The 16,337-nt window shown below is 57.7% G+C and overlaps 1 protein-coding gene across 4 annotated transcripts in view; it reads right to left on the bottom strand.

Annotated features, from left to right (window-relative positions):
* ITGB2 (integrin subunit beta 2) overlaps positions 1–16,337 on the bottom strand; it is a 48,874-nt gene that overhangs the window by 17,995 nt on the left and 14,542 nt on the right. The window contains exons 1-4 of one of the 4 annotated variants that reach the window (XM_010360152.2): positions 15,366–15,670; positions 6,140–6,200; positions 5,667–5,755; positions 1,124–1,304 (exon numbers count right to left, since the gene is read on the bottom strand). In XM_010360152.2, coding sequence (XP_010358454.2) covers positions 1,124–1,304; positions 5,667–5,755; positions 6,140–6,197 — 328 coding nt within the window. In that variant the 5' untranslated portion in view covers positions 6,198–6,200; positions 15,366–15,670. Of the gene's footprint in view, positions 1–1,123; positions 1,305–5,666; positions 5,756–6,139; positions 6,201–8,751; positions 8,769–10,078; positions 10,096–15,365; positions 15,671–16,337 lie in introns of those variants that run through there. The other 3 variants (XM_030915586.1, XM_030915585.1, XM_010360153.2) reach the window with 3 other exon arrangements.

The raw sequence follows: 16,337 nt of genomic DNA, 5'->3' as shown, positions 1-16,337 counted from the left end.
TGGCCCCGTCCCTCACTGTCTCCCAGGCACCTCTTGCCCGGCTGCTGCTGGCTCTCACCTGGCCACCTGCACCCTGGGCGACTCTGCCCCAAGGCTAACTCAGTGGCTGCTGACCTGGGCTTCCCCTGAGGGCAGAGCTCTGAGTCTCAGCCTGTCCAACACCAGTTGGTTCCTCTAAAGTCACCCCCGCTCTGTCTGCACCCCCTCCCTGGGAGATGGCTTCCCTGGCCTCACTGTGGCCTGGGAGGTCACAGGTCGGTGGCCACACCAGGCCTTCTTCTCCTGTCTGCTGCACCACCACACACCCGCCTTCCTGGAGCAAGGAGGGCGCTCCCTTCCCCTTCCCCTTTCCTCCTTCCTTCCTTTTCATTTTGAGACACAGTCTCGCCCTGTCGCCCAGGCTAAAGTGCAGTAGCACAATCTTGGCTCACTGCAACCTCTGCCTCCCGGGTTCAAGTGATTCTCCTGCCAGCTGAGATTACAAGTGCGCATCACCATGCCCGGCTCATCTTTTTTTTTTTTTTTTTTTTTTTTTTTGTATTTTTAGTAGATGGGGTTTCACCATGTTGGCCAGACTGGTCTTGAACACCCAACCTCAAATGATCCACTGCCTTGGCCTCCCAAAGTGCTGGAATTGCAGGTGTGAGCCACCGATAAGGAGGACGTTTCTCAAAGTGCTGACAGGGGACTGTGTTCTGAAACTGTGCTCTGGTCAAGTCAGTTTGGACAACACTGGTTTAAACAGTGACTCAGGTCTCTTAGCTGCAAGACTTATCAGACCCTTTACTCTTCTAAGAGTACTGTGGCCTTCTGAGTATATAATGGAATAGTGTTTTCCAAATGGCTTGGTCTCCCTTAAAAAAAAAAAAAAAGATGCAGAATGTCTGGCTGTGAGAGAGCCGATGGTGAGGGCTGGGGCAGCTCCACCTGGGGACAGAGCGGAAGGGCGCTGAGGAGCTCAGCTTTCCAGCAGCCTTGGGGCTTCACTGGCCCACCCAGCCATCCAACCTGGACACATGCCCCTTCTGGGCAGCCCTGACACCCCAGAGCAGGGCCAGGCTCCTAGCCAGAGCCAATAACCAGCACAGAGGGTGCCTGGCACCGCCACCGAGGCCAAGCCTACCTGGTCGCAGGTAAAGAGTCACTTTTTGTGGGGACAGCTGCTTCTGGCCCCCATTGTGGTCTTCCTGGGTTTCGGCGAGGCTCCTGGGGTCCATGATGTCGTCTGCGGGACAGCCCCTCATGAGCAGCTGTGGCCGGGTGTCACAGCGAATGGAGTCAGGATCCCCTGGCCCTGTGAAGTTCTGGGGAGGGGGAGTCAGAGGTCAGGAGGGGGTCACACTGCAGGACCTGCAGGAGGCTGACTGGCCGTCAGGGACTGAGGACCCACCCTGTCCCCTCCTCCTCTGTACCTGGAATTTGGGACAGAAGTCCCTGTGGACAGAGGGAGCTCCTCCAGCCTCCCAGACAGCACCTCCCTGAAGGCTCCCGGACACAGCAGAGCCCTGGGGGGCGGGGTATCCCCTCCTCCTCTGCCTCTAACAGCAGAAAGGACTCAGGACCCGCTCTCCAGCCCAAGGCTGACCCGAGAGGAGAGGCCTCAGCTTCCTCCAGCAGCTGGCCCAGGGGCTCCAAGCCCTTCATCAGCAGAACCTTTGTCCAAGGGAGTTGTTCTGTCCCAAAGGAATGTGGCAGTCCCTAGGCCCCCAAGGAACCCAGAACATGGGCAGGGTTCTGGGCCAAGCCCCTCGAAGTTTAGAAGAGTGGAAGCTGGAGGGGAGCCTGGGAGGCCTGGGCACGGGGTGCTTTCCTCTTGGCCACCTTGTCCCTGCAAAGGCCCTGGATTCTGAGGAGGGCTGTGTTTGGTGGGTCCCGTCACTGGCCCCGAGCCTGCTGCCTCTATGGGAAAGCGTGCTGGCGATGCGGGGCCGGAAGCGCATGTGTTTCTCTTTTTTATTTATTTATTTATTTATTTATTTATTTATTTATTTATTTATTTTTATTTTTATTTTTTTTGAGACGGAGTCTTGCTCTGCCGCCCAGGCTGGAGTGCAGTGGCCGGCTCTCAGCTCACTGCAAGCTCCGCCTCCCGGGTTCACGCCATTCTCCTGCCTCAGCCTCCCGAGTAGCTGGGACTACAGGCGCCGCCACCTCGCCCAGCTAGTTTTTTGTATTTTTAGTAGAGACGGGGTTTCACCATGTTAGCCAGGATGGTCTCGATCTCCTGACCTCGTGATCCACCCGTCTCGGCCTCCCAAAGTGCTGGGATTACAGGCTTGAGCCACCGCGCCCGGCCTACGCATGTGTTTCTCTACTTGCTTTCGCAGAGGGAAGCTCAGGAGGATAAGCCCGGCCCCGCCCCCCCCCGCCCCCCCCCCCCGCCCAGGCTGGTGAGTCCTGCGGGCAGGGGGGCAGGTGGGAGGGGAGGGCGACAGTCCCCAGGGTGCCTCTTTGTACGGCTCTGACTTTTGAAACCACAGAAGTTTTAAAGTTCTCCAGAAATTAAACTACATCAGCAAGCATCCCCGCAAGAAGGAAAAGAAAGCCTAAATGTAATCCACACAGAAACAAACAAATCTCACTGGAAGGTATTTATTTCAGATGAGCTGAAAAGCTCCGGAAAGGGGAGGGAGAAAAACCCAACCTGAGCAAGGTGGTTCCACCTGGGGCCCGGCTGCCCTGCTCAGTCCGAGGACAGACAGGAGCCACCCAGCTTCTCATCCGCGGGCTGCTCGCCGCGGTGGCGTGGGCTGGAGGCCCCAAAGCCACTCCCCATGGGCCGCAAACTTGAGAAACGAGGAAGCCACTGACGGTAAGAAATGAGACACCACGGCCGGGCGCGGTGGCTCGGGCCTGTGGTCCCAGCACTTTGGGAGGCCAAGACGGGAGGATCATGAGGTCAGGAGATCGAGACCATCCTGGCTAACACGGTGAAACCCTGTCTCTACTAAAAATGCAGAGAACTAGCCGGGCGATGTGGCGGGCACCTGTAGTCCCAGCTACTCGGGAGGCTGAGGCCGGAGAATGGCGTAAACCCGGGTTGCGGAGCTTGCAGTGAGCCGAGATCGCGCCACTGCACTCCAGCCTGGGCGACAGAGCGAGACTCCGTCTCAAAAAAAAAAAAAGAAATGAGACACCACTTCTCCTGCTGCCCTTCCCTTCTTCTCCTCCCGCTCCCCTTCCCTAGTTTATAAGACAGGAGAGATGGGAGAAAGCAAAAAGTTGGAAAGAAACAGGAGTAAGATAAATAGCCAGACGACCTTGGCACCACCTCCTGGCCCTGGTGGTTAAAATAATAATAATAATATTAACCCCTGACCGAAACTACTTGTGTTATCTGTAAATTCCAGACATTGAATGAAAAAGCATTGTAAAACTTTCTGTTCTGTCAGCTGATGCGTATAGCCCCCAGTCACGTTCCCCACGCTTGCTTGATTTATCACGACCCTTTCACGTGGACCCCTTAGAGCTATAAACCCTTAAAGGGCCAGGAATTTCTTTTCTGGGGAACTCGGCTCTTAAGATGCAAGTCTGCCGACGCGCCCGGCCAAATAAAGCCCTTCCTTCTTTAACCGGGTGTCTGAGGATTTCTGCCTGTGGCTTGTCCTGCTACAACAGGGCTGGAACCCGGACTCGCAGGGAAAAGAACCAGAGCCCTCAGAAAAACATCCGATTCCAGGCTGGGGCAAGGGACATGAAGATGGGCCTGCGGTGTCATGTTGCTCCAGAAAGCAAGAAAGTGTTCAGAAAAATAAGATGTTGACTCATGGACAGGACACGGAGCCAAACCCAGTGGATTTGGGCATCTTGGGGAAGAAAGGACAGTCACAGATGATGCACTGCTGAACAAAATAAAACTGCGGGTCACGCTGATGAGAGAGAGGCTGTGGAGAAGGAGAAACCCTTCCTCAGGTTGGCAGCCGTGAGAGGCAGGCACGGACCACTGCTGCACCCAGCTGCAGCCATCGTAGTGATGGCAGCTTCAGGTGGGGACCTCTGCGGATGCCGAGCCTTCCCGTGTGATTTGATGCGAGCAGAACGTCACCAGCCCACAGTGGACTGTGCAGTGGGGTGGGGAGGCCGGGCGGATGCCATCTCAGCAGAGCCATCCACACTGACCTCATCAGGACTGGGACAGGGCAACAGCAGAGCCTCTCACGGGCATTTAGGACACCGTCACTGAGGGGCTCCTGCCAAAGCACACCTGAGTCCAGGAGGAGGAAACTCCAGACAAGACCCCGAGTCATGCTACAAAGCTGTCCCCGAACTCCTCGGAAATGCCCAAGGACAGGAAAGACAAAGCTGAGGACTGGTCCAGATTCTAGAAGCCCAAGGAAACGGCTGAGCGCAGGGTGAGCCTGGGTTAGGAGGGTCGGGGCCTGAGACGGCTGAGCGCAGGGTGAGCCTGGGTTAGGAGGGTCGGGGCCTGAGACGGCTGAGCGCAGGGTGAGCCTGGGTTAGGAGGGTCGGGGCCTGAGAGGGCTGAGCGCAGGGTGGGCCTGGGTTAGGAGGGTCGGGGCCTGAGACGGCTGAGCGCAGGGTGGGCCTGGGTTAGGAGGGTCGGGGCCTGAGACGGCTGAGCGCAGGGTGGGCCTGGGTTAGGAGGGTCGGGGCCTGAGACGGCTGAGCGCAGGGTGGGCCTGGGTTAGGAGGGTCGGGGCCTGAGACGGCTGAGCGCAGGGTGGGCCTGGGTTAGGAGGGTCGGGGCCTGAGACGGCTGAGCGCAGGGTGGGCCTGGGTTAGGAGGGTCGGGGCCTGAGAGGGCTGAGCGCAGGGTGGGCCTGGGTTAGGAGGGTCGGGGCCTGAGACGGCTGAGCGCAGGGTGGGCCTGGGTTAGGAGGGTCGGGGCCTGAGAGGGCTGAGCGCAGGGTGGGCCTGGGTTAGGAGGGTCGGGGCCTGAGAGGGCTGAGCGCAGGGTGGGCCTGGGTTAGGAGGGTCGGGGCCTGAGAGGGCTGAGCGCAGGGTGGGCCTGGGTTAGGAGGGTCGGGGCCTGAGAGGGCTGAGCGCAGGGTGAGCCTGGGTTACAAGATCCACCAGGAAAATATGCTCACGAAGACATCACTGGGACAATCAATAAAATATGTGTACAGTGTGTACGTTTGATCATAATGAGATACCAATGCTGAATTTCCTGGTTTTGATACATGTATTTATCAAATATAGATATACATGTATCAAAATACATTCACACATTTACATCCAAATACATTTCTTCTCTGCCACCTTGTCCCTGCAAAGCCCCTGGATTCTGAGGAGGGCTGTTTGGTGGGTCCCGTCGCTGGCCCTGAGCCTGCTGCCTCTACGGAAAAGCGTGCTGGCGATGCGCCAGAAGTGCGTGTGTTTCTGCACTTGCTTACATGGTTTTGTAAGTGAAAACCCGGTTCTTAAGAAAGACCTCCCTTGCAGTACTACAAAACAAAGGGCTCCATGGCTACAACCTACTCTGAAATGGCTGAGAAAACTAAAAGTGTGTGTTCTGTGTGTGTTTCCAAATAGACCACACATCAGAACTTCAGGGGCCCCTTGAGGGGAGGGTAAGGCCAGGGTCTGGGGACCCCCCAAGAGGAATGGAGTTGTTGGTCCTCTGGGTGCCACTGGCTTCAGGGGCAGGAAAGGGCCCCCACCCAGGAGCTGGGCAGGTGGGGAGGGGCCCAGGAGGTACTTACCAGCTTCTGGCACCAGGTGCAGCCGGGCCCAGACTCAATGCACTCCCGGCAGCTGCTGACCTTGAACTTCGTGCACTCCTGAGAGAGGACTGAGGGACGAGGCCAGCGGGTGAGTGGGTGCTCTGGGCCGCCCTGGCCCGCACCCAAGGGGGCCTGTGAGTGACCACAGGCCCACACCCAAGGGGGAGTAGAGCAGGAGGGTCAGAGGAGGCCCAGAAAGACAGGGAGGCAGCCTCCAGGAGACCCTGCATCAACCACCTCCCCCAGGTGCAGAGAGGGGCCCTGGGGAAACAGCACAGCCACAGCTTCCTGGCACGTGGGGAGACGAAGCCTGAGTCCCCGACCTGCCCCCAGGGGCATGATCCTTCCCCAGCCTCCCGGGAACTTCTGTCTGTGGGAACATGAGGGCAGGCCCTGTTCTCCCTGACCGGAATGTGATGCGTGGAGTCCCCTCCGTGGAACACAGAACTCACCGCACCCGAGGGAGAGCAGCCCCACCAGGGCGAGCAGAGGGGGGCGCAGGCCCAGCATGTCCTGTGGAGGGAAGGGGTCTTGGTGACGGTCTCAGGCCCAGCCCCTGGGGCTGACCACCCACAAAGCCCCCCTCCAGCTGGCCTGGGACAAGAAGCTGGGTCCCTGTCCCTCCTGCAGGGGGTGGGATAGAGTCAGGCCAGCACAGGTGCACTGGGCCCAGCTTCCAATAGCCAGGGAGGGAGAGAGGCCAGGCCCAGCAGTGCGGGCAGCACACCTGCTTAGCAGCCAGGCACCCAGGACAGCTGCGGTGGGTCCCTGCAGAGACACACAACACAGGCACACACACATGCAGACAATACACACACCACACACCACACATGCACGTGTACACGCACACAGACGCATGCCTGACCGCATGTACACGCCACGCGCACGCACACACCACACATACACATCCATGTATCACACCACACATATGTACACACAGAGATGTATACACCCCTTACCCACACGATACTCCCCACAAGACACTACACACCACACACAAATATACATGCACATGTACACACACGCACGCACCACACAGGCACACACACCACACACACATACCATACACACGTACAAATGTACATGCACATACACACCACAACCCCACACACCCGGTGTGTGCACTCTGCCCCTGTGCACCCCAAGTCCTCCATGTGCCGAGCCTGTGCTTGGAGCAGAGCCGGGCTTGGTCCTGTCTCTCTGTGGCAGAAGCAGGGCCAGGAAGAGAAAGCTGGCTTGATGCCTGCGAGTGCCAGGCTGTGTGCAAGGCCTGCCCAGGAGCCCTGCGGTCCCTGCCAGGTGGGGAAAAAAGTCACCTGACTTGCCCAAGCCACCAGCTGCAGGGGTCCTGCTCTTTTGTTTCCAGATACACACCCACCCCGTCCTTAACCCAGTCATCCACAGCCGGGGCAGCTCTGTGGTCACTCACAGGCCCTCGGCCCCAGAGGCAAAATGATGGAACCAGGCCTCAGCCTGGTGCTGGAGGCTGGCAGCACCTCCTAACGGGCGGCAGGGCCGTTCCACCCCTGGGCTCCCTTCCCTCCATCCTGGAGGTGCCCAAAGCAGCCCTAGGTCAGCTCCTTGGGGGTCTTAGGGCTTCCTAGGTGGGGTGGGTCTCTGGGTCTGACCTCCAGGACCTGAGAACGTTGGGTCCTGGCTGGGACCCTTTTATCTGGCACCAAGAGGTGGAGAGGTACTGAGAAGGGGTACCCAGGAACCTGCCTGCAATAGTGGGCAGGAAGACACTTCTGTTACCCTGGGGCTGTTATCAGAAGCAAAGATTAACACACCTCCCCCAGCAAATGCTGGTTCCTCTCATGGCCTCCAGGCTCCTGGGGTGTTTCTGTCCCACCCACTGCCCTCGGGTGGTGCTGGCAGGGTCACCCAGGTTCAGTGGGCAGACCCAAGCCAGCAGAACCCCAAACTAGGGCCTGCTCACTTTGAAGACAGCGCTGGGTGCTATGCTGTGGCCGGGGAGGCTCGGGTGCCCTCAGCCACAGGCCCTGGCTCCCCTCCATCCCCCCAAACCCCTGCACCTGTGCCGGGGGCTCTGAGGCCGACGGAACACCCACCCGGGCCCATCTGAGCATCCCACAGCTTAGAGGCCCCAACCAGCCCCAAGGTCCTGTCGTTTTGGAGGTGACCTTGTTTCCTGGTTCCCAGCAAAATTACAATCAGAATTCCAAAATGTCAAAAGGGAACCCTTGATCCTTCCTGTTCTGGGGTCAAAAACAGAACATGCACCCTGCTGTAACTTCCTGGAGGAGGTAGTTTGGGTTCACACGGGGCCCACCCTGTGTCTGAAAGGCCCTGTGTCTCTGATCGTTGGGGGTTGTGGTTCAGGCCAAGGCCAGTTCCAGCTCTCCATCTGCACCCCCTCAAAGTCTCGCGCCTGGATGGACCTCGGTGCCACGAGTGCCCACCAGCCCCTCAGCTGACCGGAGGCCCTGTGCATGCTGGAGCCACCCCAGGGTGCAGGGTCCAGCCGGCCTCAGGACACCCCCAGGTCGCAGTGCCAGCCCCAGCCAGGCTGGTAAGGACCCACACGCCAGCTCCACACTCTCCCTGGGGCCGCAGACTTGACATCTCCGCCCCTAACACAGTCATGACCAGCGGCATGCAAACACTTCGTACCCTCAAATGGGGAAACTGAGGCCCCCAGCAGCAGCAAGATATGGACCTAGAGCCCAGTTACCCTGAGCACCTCCCCTGCCCCTAGGGAGAGGGGGGTGCACCTTGATTCCAGCAGGATTGGCTCAGAGACCACAGCGCCCCGACCATGACCATAGCAAGGGGGCGGGTGGGGAGCCACCCTCTCCCCACTGTTGCTCCTCCATGAACAGCCCTGGGGGGCTGGGAGCTGGGGGCATAAGAGAAGCCAGGCCCTGCCCCACCCCCCAATGCCAGTGGCTGAGCCCAGACAAACAGCTGGGGACGAAGGTCGACTCCAGGAGGTAAGGCAGTACACTGAGCCTGGCAGCCGGCCTCCCATCTGTGGGAGAACAGGGCAGGGCAGCCCCTCCGCCCAGCAGCCAGGATGGCCCACGGAGGTCCAGGGCCTCACCTGAGGCCTGAGAGACCAAGACCCCATCTGGCCTCTCTGCGTCCGTTTCCTCCGTGTGCCTGGAGGTGGTCGAAGGGCCTGTGCCAGCTCCCTGGGGGATGGGAATGGGTAAGGCACAGATGTAGGGCAGCATTCGGACAAACAGGCAGATACCTGGCCACTGTCACCTCTGGTGCCCTGAAGCTAAGTCGGCAGAGCTGCAGGGCAAGCAGGGAGGAAGAGCACAGACTTCCCCTCCTGCACCCCGGCCCCTGAGCTGGTCCCAGAGCTCCGGCCTGGAGCCTGATCACCCGCCCTCCCTGCTGCCCCACACTGGGGGCGGGCGCCCTCCTCGTCCTCCAGCTCCTGGACTTCCTCCGTCTAAGGGCAGGCGGGTCCCCTTACCAAGACCTAAGGTGCAAAACCCAAAGCTGAGGCTGCTTTGGAATTCACAGCCCCGCGGGCCTCTCAGAACCTTGCATCAGAGTCGCCCTTGACCTCAACCCTGCCCGGGAGGGAAGTGCTGGTGCAACTCCAGCCCAGCTGCAGGAAGTGGTATCTGTCACCAAGTCCCCTGCACAGGGGAAGCGGGGGGCTGAGGGGGCAGGACCAGGGGGATGGGGTCATCTTTCCCCGGAGAACCCTCGGGTTCCCTTCCCTCCCAGGCACCAGATGAACCCCACTTCACGGCGAGCAAAGCTCTGAACATTCAGGCTCTGAGACACGAAAGTGGCGTCAGAAGAGACCTGCAGCAGATCCGCACCAAATCACACGCACCATTTCACAGAATCAAAGACAAGAGAACAGGAGCAAACACGGGAAACGAACAGGCCGGCGTGGTGGCTGACACCTGCAATCCCAGTGTTTTGGGAGGCCGAGGCAGGAGGATCACTTGAGGCCAGGAGTTTGAGAGCAGCCTGGGCAACATAGTGAGACCCCTATCTCTACAAAATAAAAATAGAAAATAAGCTAGCCATACATGGTGGTGTGCATCTCTAGTCCCAGCTACTCAGGAGGCTGAGGCGGGAGGATCACTGGAGCCCAGGAGGGGGAGGCTGCAGTGAGCCTTAATGGCACTACTGAACTCCAGCTTGGGTGACAGAAGGAGGCTCTGTCTGTCTGAAAAAAAAAAAAAAAAAAAAAGGAAAGAAAGGAAACTTTAAAGTGAGACAGCAGAGAGAGGGCAGAGCCTATGCTGGGAGAGGAATCAGCGGGGTCAGGCTCCTTTTTGCAAGCCCGTAAAACTCTAAGGTGAGACTGCCTGAGAAGCCAGAGGCCCCACAGACCCATTAGAACTTTGCGTCAGAGCTTGCTCCTGCCTGTGCTGGGGTCAGGGAATAAAACCCACCTTACGCTTCTTAGAGGACATGCGCTCGCATCAAAGTGACTCGGAGGTGCCCGGGAAGCAATGGACGACGTCGGTGGGGGACGAGGTTGGAAGGAAGAGGAGGTGGGAGGGAACGGAAGGCTCAAGGGATGATTATAAACTGGGCATCCACCTTCTAAGCCAGAGGCCACAGCATCAAGATGCTCTCATTTCTGCTTCGTGGGAACATGATAAAGAACGGGAGAGAAGTGCCATTCAGGTGGAGGCTGCAAGGCTGTTCTCGGATCACAGAGGCTCCAGGAAATCCAGGGACAAAAACAGGTCAAATCAAATCGGAACAAGTTGGAGCGGAGAGGATGCAGGAACACCCAGCCCGTGTCTCCTCTGAACCTCCGACCCTGCAAAAGTGTATTTCCCCAAGCGTCAGGGAGACGTGTTCCTACCGTTCGTTTTACTATCTGTGAAGTTTGATAGCACAATTTTTTTTTTTTTTTTTTGAGACGGAATCTCACTCTGTTGCCCAGGCTGGAGTGCAGTGGTGCCATCTCAGCTCACTGCAACCTCCGCCTCCCAGGTTCAAGCAATTCTTCTGCCTCAGCCTCCTAAGTAGCTGGGACTATAAGTGCGCACCACTAGGCCCAGCTAATTTCTGTATCTTTAGTAGAGACGGAGTTTCACCATATCGGCCAGGCTGGTCTTGAACTCCTGACCTCGTGATCCACCCGCCTCGGCCTCCCAAAGTGCTGGGATTACAGGCGTGAGCCACTGCGCCCGGCCTGATAGCACAACTTTTAAAGGCCACAATTTCTGGCCAAATGAAATAAAACAAGACACCCCATCCCGCACACACACACATATTAATAAGGAATGCTAAAGTACTCTGCTAAATACCTCAAGTCAAAGGGAAATCCAATGATATTTAGAGCATTTTAGACCAGGGGACACCACTCTTCCGTCTAACACGAAGGAGACTGTCTGTTCCCAGGTGGCGACGCGAGGCTGAGGCCCTGGACACTCTTGTTGTGGACATAAAAGAATGGCCATAAATGTGTAGGACTTCGGTTTTAGGGAATAAAACAATAAAGGAAATAGAAGAATAGGTATCTAAGAGTAAGGGAACTTCAGCATGAAAGCTAAGGGGAGGCCGGGCGTGGTGGCTCACACCTGTAATCCCAGCACTTTGGGAGGCTGAGGCAGGTGGATCACCTGAGGTCAGGAGTTTGAGACCAGCCTGGGCAACATAGTGAAACCCCGTCTCTATTAAAAATACAAAAATTAGCTAGGCCTGATGGCGGGCGCCTGTAATCCCAGCTACTCGGGAGGCTGAGGCAGGAGAATCACTTGAGCCCGGGAGGTGGAGGGTGCGGTGAGCTGAGATCACACCTCTGTACTCCAGCCTGGGCAGCAAGAGTGAAACTCTGTCTCAAGAGAAAAAAAAAAAAAAAAAAGAAAAGCTAAGGGGGAAAATAGCAAGAAGACAGCCTCTGAAAATGACACATGTTGTACATAACAAATTGCATAGAGAAAATACCTAATATCTCTCTAGTGCAAAAGGTAACTGGTAATCTTCCCCTCTAAAGATGTCTTAGAAATTAATAACAAAAAGGTAAATATTCCATTCAAGGATGTTTCAAGGCTGTGGCACCCTGAACAGGTAATTCACAAAAGAAGAAAGAAAACTGGCTAAGAAACATACAAGTCACGCTAGGAAAGAACCAGGGATTTCAGCCAAAATATCTTGATTCCCTGTGTAGCCGTCAACCTGGAAGACGCTTTGACAGTTTTGATGCCTGCACTGTGGAGTCCCACGCAGCAACAAAAACATGTGAACGGCTACTCAGGGCAGCTTGGCTTTGTGGTAAAAGTGAATTTGTGGGAAAGAGGAAGAGAGACAGTACCAAAATATTCTGTGTTTCTCTGGGTGGTAGCACTATGAGTATTTTCAGTTTTCATTATTCCTGTTTGTATTTTCCACCCTTTCTGTGATAAATGAATAAAGGACATTTTAAAAACTGAATTTCATGGTGGCCGATGAATTGTGCTGAAATTGCTCCTCCAGATTCCAAAGCCACTGGCTTTCTTGTTCCCACCGCGACGTTGGTGAGGACACTGCTTCACGGCGGTGGGACCTCCCTGCTGGCATGGGCTTGTCGCCACTGTCACTCACCCATTCACCCATCCATGGGACAGGCTTGCCAGCCTCTCCTCTGGGCACGGCACATGGGCTCCGAGCTGTGCTCCAGGACTCCTGGACTCTGCCCTCTGCTAAGACTCTCAGCACCTCTTTCCCCCCAACCCCTATCCCGAGTTTCCATCACTCACAGAAACCTCCACCACTCCCAACACCAACACGTGTTCCCAGCAAGGCTGTTTACCAATCAGCTGGGCAGGAAGCTTTCCCCTGCGGCTAACTCTTCTGCACTCTCGGTCCCTGGATGGCCAGAGAGAACACGTAGTCCCGGGTGGGCAGGGGGTGGGGGGAGCCTCTGCTCAGGATAGCACCAGGGCCCTCTGTGCTCGCTCAGGGCCTGGGTTCCACACACATGGGCTCAGAGTCGAGGAGTGCAACCACCTAATCAATGCCCCATGTTAGTGCCAGTTTGTGCCAAGTAGGATGTGAGGGATCATTGCTGGCACCAGGTCCGGCTTGGGGTGGGTGTCACCCACATCACCATAACTGCCAGGCACCCACTGCAGAGCCCCCTGAGTTGGGGCTTCCCAGCGACCTGGTCTGTACCCGCTGGTGAACGCCTGTGTTACTGACCCCTGTGGCTGCTGGCATTCTCCTCCGGGAACAGGAGCCAGCCTCAGGTGACATGGCCTCAGGTGGAACCACGGTTCTCTAGCACAGGACAGGAGTGCAGCAAGGGGGGCCACACAGGACCTGTTCCATGGAACAGCCACAGGCACCATGCTGCTCCATCCACAGAGGCAAATGCCCCACAGCCCTGGTACCTGGTGGGGCCTGGCCTGGGCCGGAGTGGACAGAGCTGGGCCTGGCAGGAGCCTTGGGGAAGTGAGTTCAAATTACACGATTGACTATACAGACAACTGGAGTGTGCACAATTGGCCAGACCACCCCTCCTGTTTCACAGATGGGGAAACTGAGTCCCAGGGGACCAAATAGCCTGCTCATCCCACGTCCCTTCCAGACAGGGTGCAGACAGGGTCCCTCCCATCTCCTGGGTGGCGATGGCCCCTTCATGGGCACCTCGCAGTCTGGGGGCCTCTTCCCGAGGGAGTCCCCCAGTGGTGACTGTATTGCTTCAGGCTCACTGTGCACTAGGCAGGTCAGGTCGACGCAGCCTGGGAGAGGCAGGGGTTACCACTCTGTGGTTCAGGTGAGAAGCCTGAGGCCCAGGTGAGGAGTGTCCAGCTGCCCGTGCAGTGTTTGGATCTCATGCCATCCCCTGCCTGGAGGCCCAGCTTCTCCAGCCCAGCCCATGCCCACCAGCAAATGCCCGGATTTATTCCCCTGGGGCAAAGGCCCTTGGGTGGCTGAGCGTCTCCTCTCCCAGCACTCGGAGGCGCCTTTGGTTGCTCGTCTGTTCATTTACTGCTGGGAATGGAAACTCATATGCTGAGCGGCAGTGACACTGCGGAGCTGACACCAAGCCCCACAGCCCGCCCGGTCACCTGCTTCACCGAGAGCCACAGGGCCCCCGGGGTCAGGCGGCCACAGGGGTCCTGGCCGTGTGGGGAATCTGTCCTGTGGCCCTGCTCAGGATGGCACACCCAGTGGGGACTGGCCCTGGGGCCAAGGCTCAGCCACCGCCTGCAGGGGCCCAGCTAGGGACCTCTTCCCGGCAAAGGGACTCCCCCACTCATCCCCGAATACCAAGGGGAACACTGGGTGCCAGGCCAGCAGGGACCCAGGGATTCTGCAGTCAACTGGGTGGGGCGGGAGTTCCTTCCTAAAACATGGAGTCTGGAGGCCACTCTCAGTGAAGCGCTGGCCCCAGGGATTCTGCAGTGAGCTGGGCGTGGAGTTGCAAAGCCGCTCATGGTAAAGCGCTACAGTGACGGTGGACAGCCCAGAGCTTCTAGCAGCTCATTTCTGAGAAGCCTCCAGAATCCAGCCTCAGCCCCCAAACCCGTGGGCATCGCGCCACCGTCACGGGGAAGTTGAGTGACAGTGAGTGTCCCCTGTGCCCCCACAGCTTGCTCCCAGGCTGTGCTCTCAGGCCATCCCCCGCTTCCCCATTGCAGCCGTGCCACCCCTCCTTCTCCCCACCCAGGAACTGACAGAGGAGAGGGGCCCCAGATGGACAGACAGGGACAGCAGGGCAGGATCTCAGCCCCCAGATCCGGGGGAGAGGAGATTGTGTGTGGGTGCGGTGGTACAAGGGGTGCCAGGGCAGAGGATGCATGGGGAGGGCTGGCCCCAAGAGCGCAGTGTTGGGAGAAGGGGACCAGGTGGGCCCGGGACCCAGGGGCATGGCTTCAATCCCCCTCCCACCAGGACCTTGGGAACGGCCTCCAGGAGCCGTCGTGGGGAGGCCAGGGTCATCAGCTGAAACATCTGGACCAGAATTGCACAGCAGCGCCCGCTCCCCTACAGCAAGACCTCACCCAGGGGTCCCCACAGAGGAGGCAGGGAAGCTTTAGGGTCCCAGAGGAGCGTGGAGCATGCGCCACACCACACCATGCTACACTACAGACATGTGCATCACACATGTACATACAACAGACACCACACCACATCACACACACACTCGCACACCATACACACACACACACACACCCCACACTATACTATGCTACACACAAGAACCACACATGAACACACGTACATGCACACCATGCCACACTACACACCACACACCACACACCACAAACCACACCACACACTGCGAGTTGATCTGGAGATGGACTCACTGTAGCTAGGCGGGGCGGCATGCAGACAGGAGGGCCTAACACAGGCAGGCGCAGCAGGTTCACAGAGGAGGCCCCAGGAACCCTCCTCCTGCCCAGCCCGGAGCGCCAGGACCCCCCAGCCACCCCTAGGCACTTATGGGCCCAGCCTTCTCCTGGCCTTGCCGGCCTCACAGTCCCTTGTCCTCCCCTGCCGGCGCCATCCTCAGTCACAATCGCTCCCAGCACCCCGTGTGACTGCGCGTGGTGGCAGGCACTTCCCCTTGCTGGGTCTCACAGGGGACCCTGCAGCAGAGGGTCTGGAGACCCCTTCCTGCCAGACACCCCTGGGCCGGGGCCATGAGCAGGGTCACCAGGGTCACTCCAGGCCGGGACAGGCGAGTGCTTCCCTCCAAAAATCACCGTGGACATGGCGGGGCCTCTGCACACTCACCCTCGGTGCACTGGAGGCCTCGGCGGTGCTCCCGGCTGGTGTGGGGGCTTCACTACCAGTCTGCCCTGGATCACGTCTAAAAACCTCAGCTGGAGGCGTGGGTCCTAAAGTACCGACACTTCCTGTTCCTCTCAGCTCCTCGCTGGAGGAAGTGGTGGGTTGCACCACCGCGGCCCTTCACCCCTGCCCCTCTCTGCTCTACAGCCGCTCCGAGGTCAGAGAACAACCCCTCGAGACAGGTGGGACATGTCATTTCTCACGAGGTCCTGGCAAGAAGGACCTGCCTTCATCAGATTTGCACTTGGGAGAGGGGCCCGGCCTCCAGGAGCGCCAGGCAGAGGAGAGGGCACCCATCAGGAAGAAGAGCACAGAGGCCATGGGAGTGAAAAGTTTGATGACGGAAAGCAACAGTAACACATTCTGCCAAAGAGCAGAACGAAAAACCCTGGAGAGCAAATTCCTGAGCCAGAGAACAGAGTGGAGGAACCAGCCAAGGAGGATAAAGAGATGGGAACAGGCAAGAAAACGTGGCTGCGTGCACGCACTGACATCCACCTGCACCCGCGGGCGGGAGGGGAGGGAACAGGGACAGTGAGGAGGAGACGCTCAGGTCACAGGAGGAAGGCTGCAGATCTGGGTGGGGACGTGGATTGCGAGGCCACTGAACCCCCCAGGGATGGATCAATGAGGTCCCGTAACTAGGAACATGAGGATGATACCACAGAACACAAAAGGTAAAATACTACAGGCTCAGAGAGAGAGAAAAGGGAGAGGAGGAGGAAGAGGAAGAGGAGGGAAAGAGATTATACCTAGAAAAAAATCCAAATCAGACATCTTCAGAGCAAGGACTCAGACACATTACTACCCTCAACTCTGTTTTATTTATGTATTTATTTTTTGTTTTCAATATTTTTTGAGACGGAGTTTTGCTCTTGTCACCCAGGCTGGAGTGCAGCAGCGTGATCTCGGCTC

This window comes from Rhinopithecus roxellana, chromosome 13 (assembly GCF_007565055.1).
Source record: "Rhinopithecus roxellana isolate Shanxi Qingling chromosome 13, ASM756505v1, whole genome shotgun sequence".
NCBI lineage: Eukaryota > Metazoa > Chordata > Mammalia > Primates > Cercopithecidae > Rhinopithecus > Rhinopithecus roxellana.
Note: the sequence above shows the minus strand (reverse complement) of the source record. Positions and strands in the feature narration are given on the sequence as shown.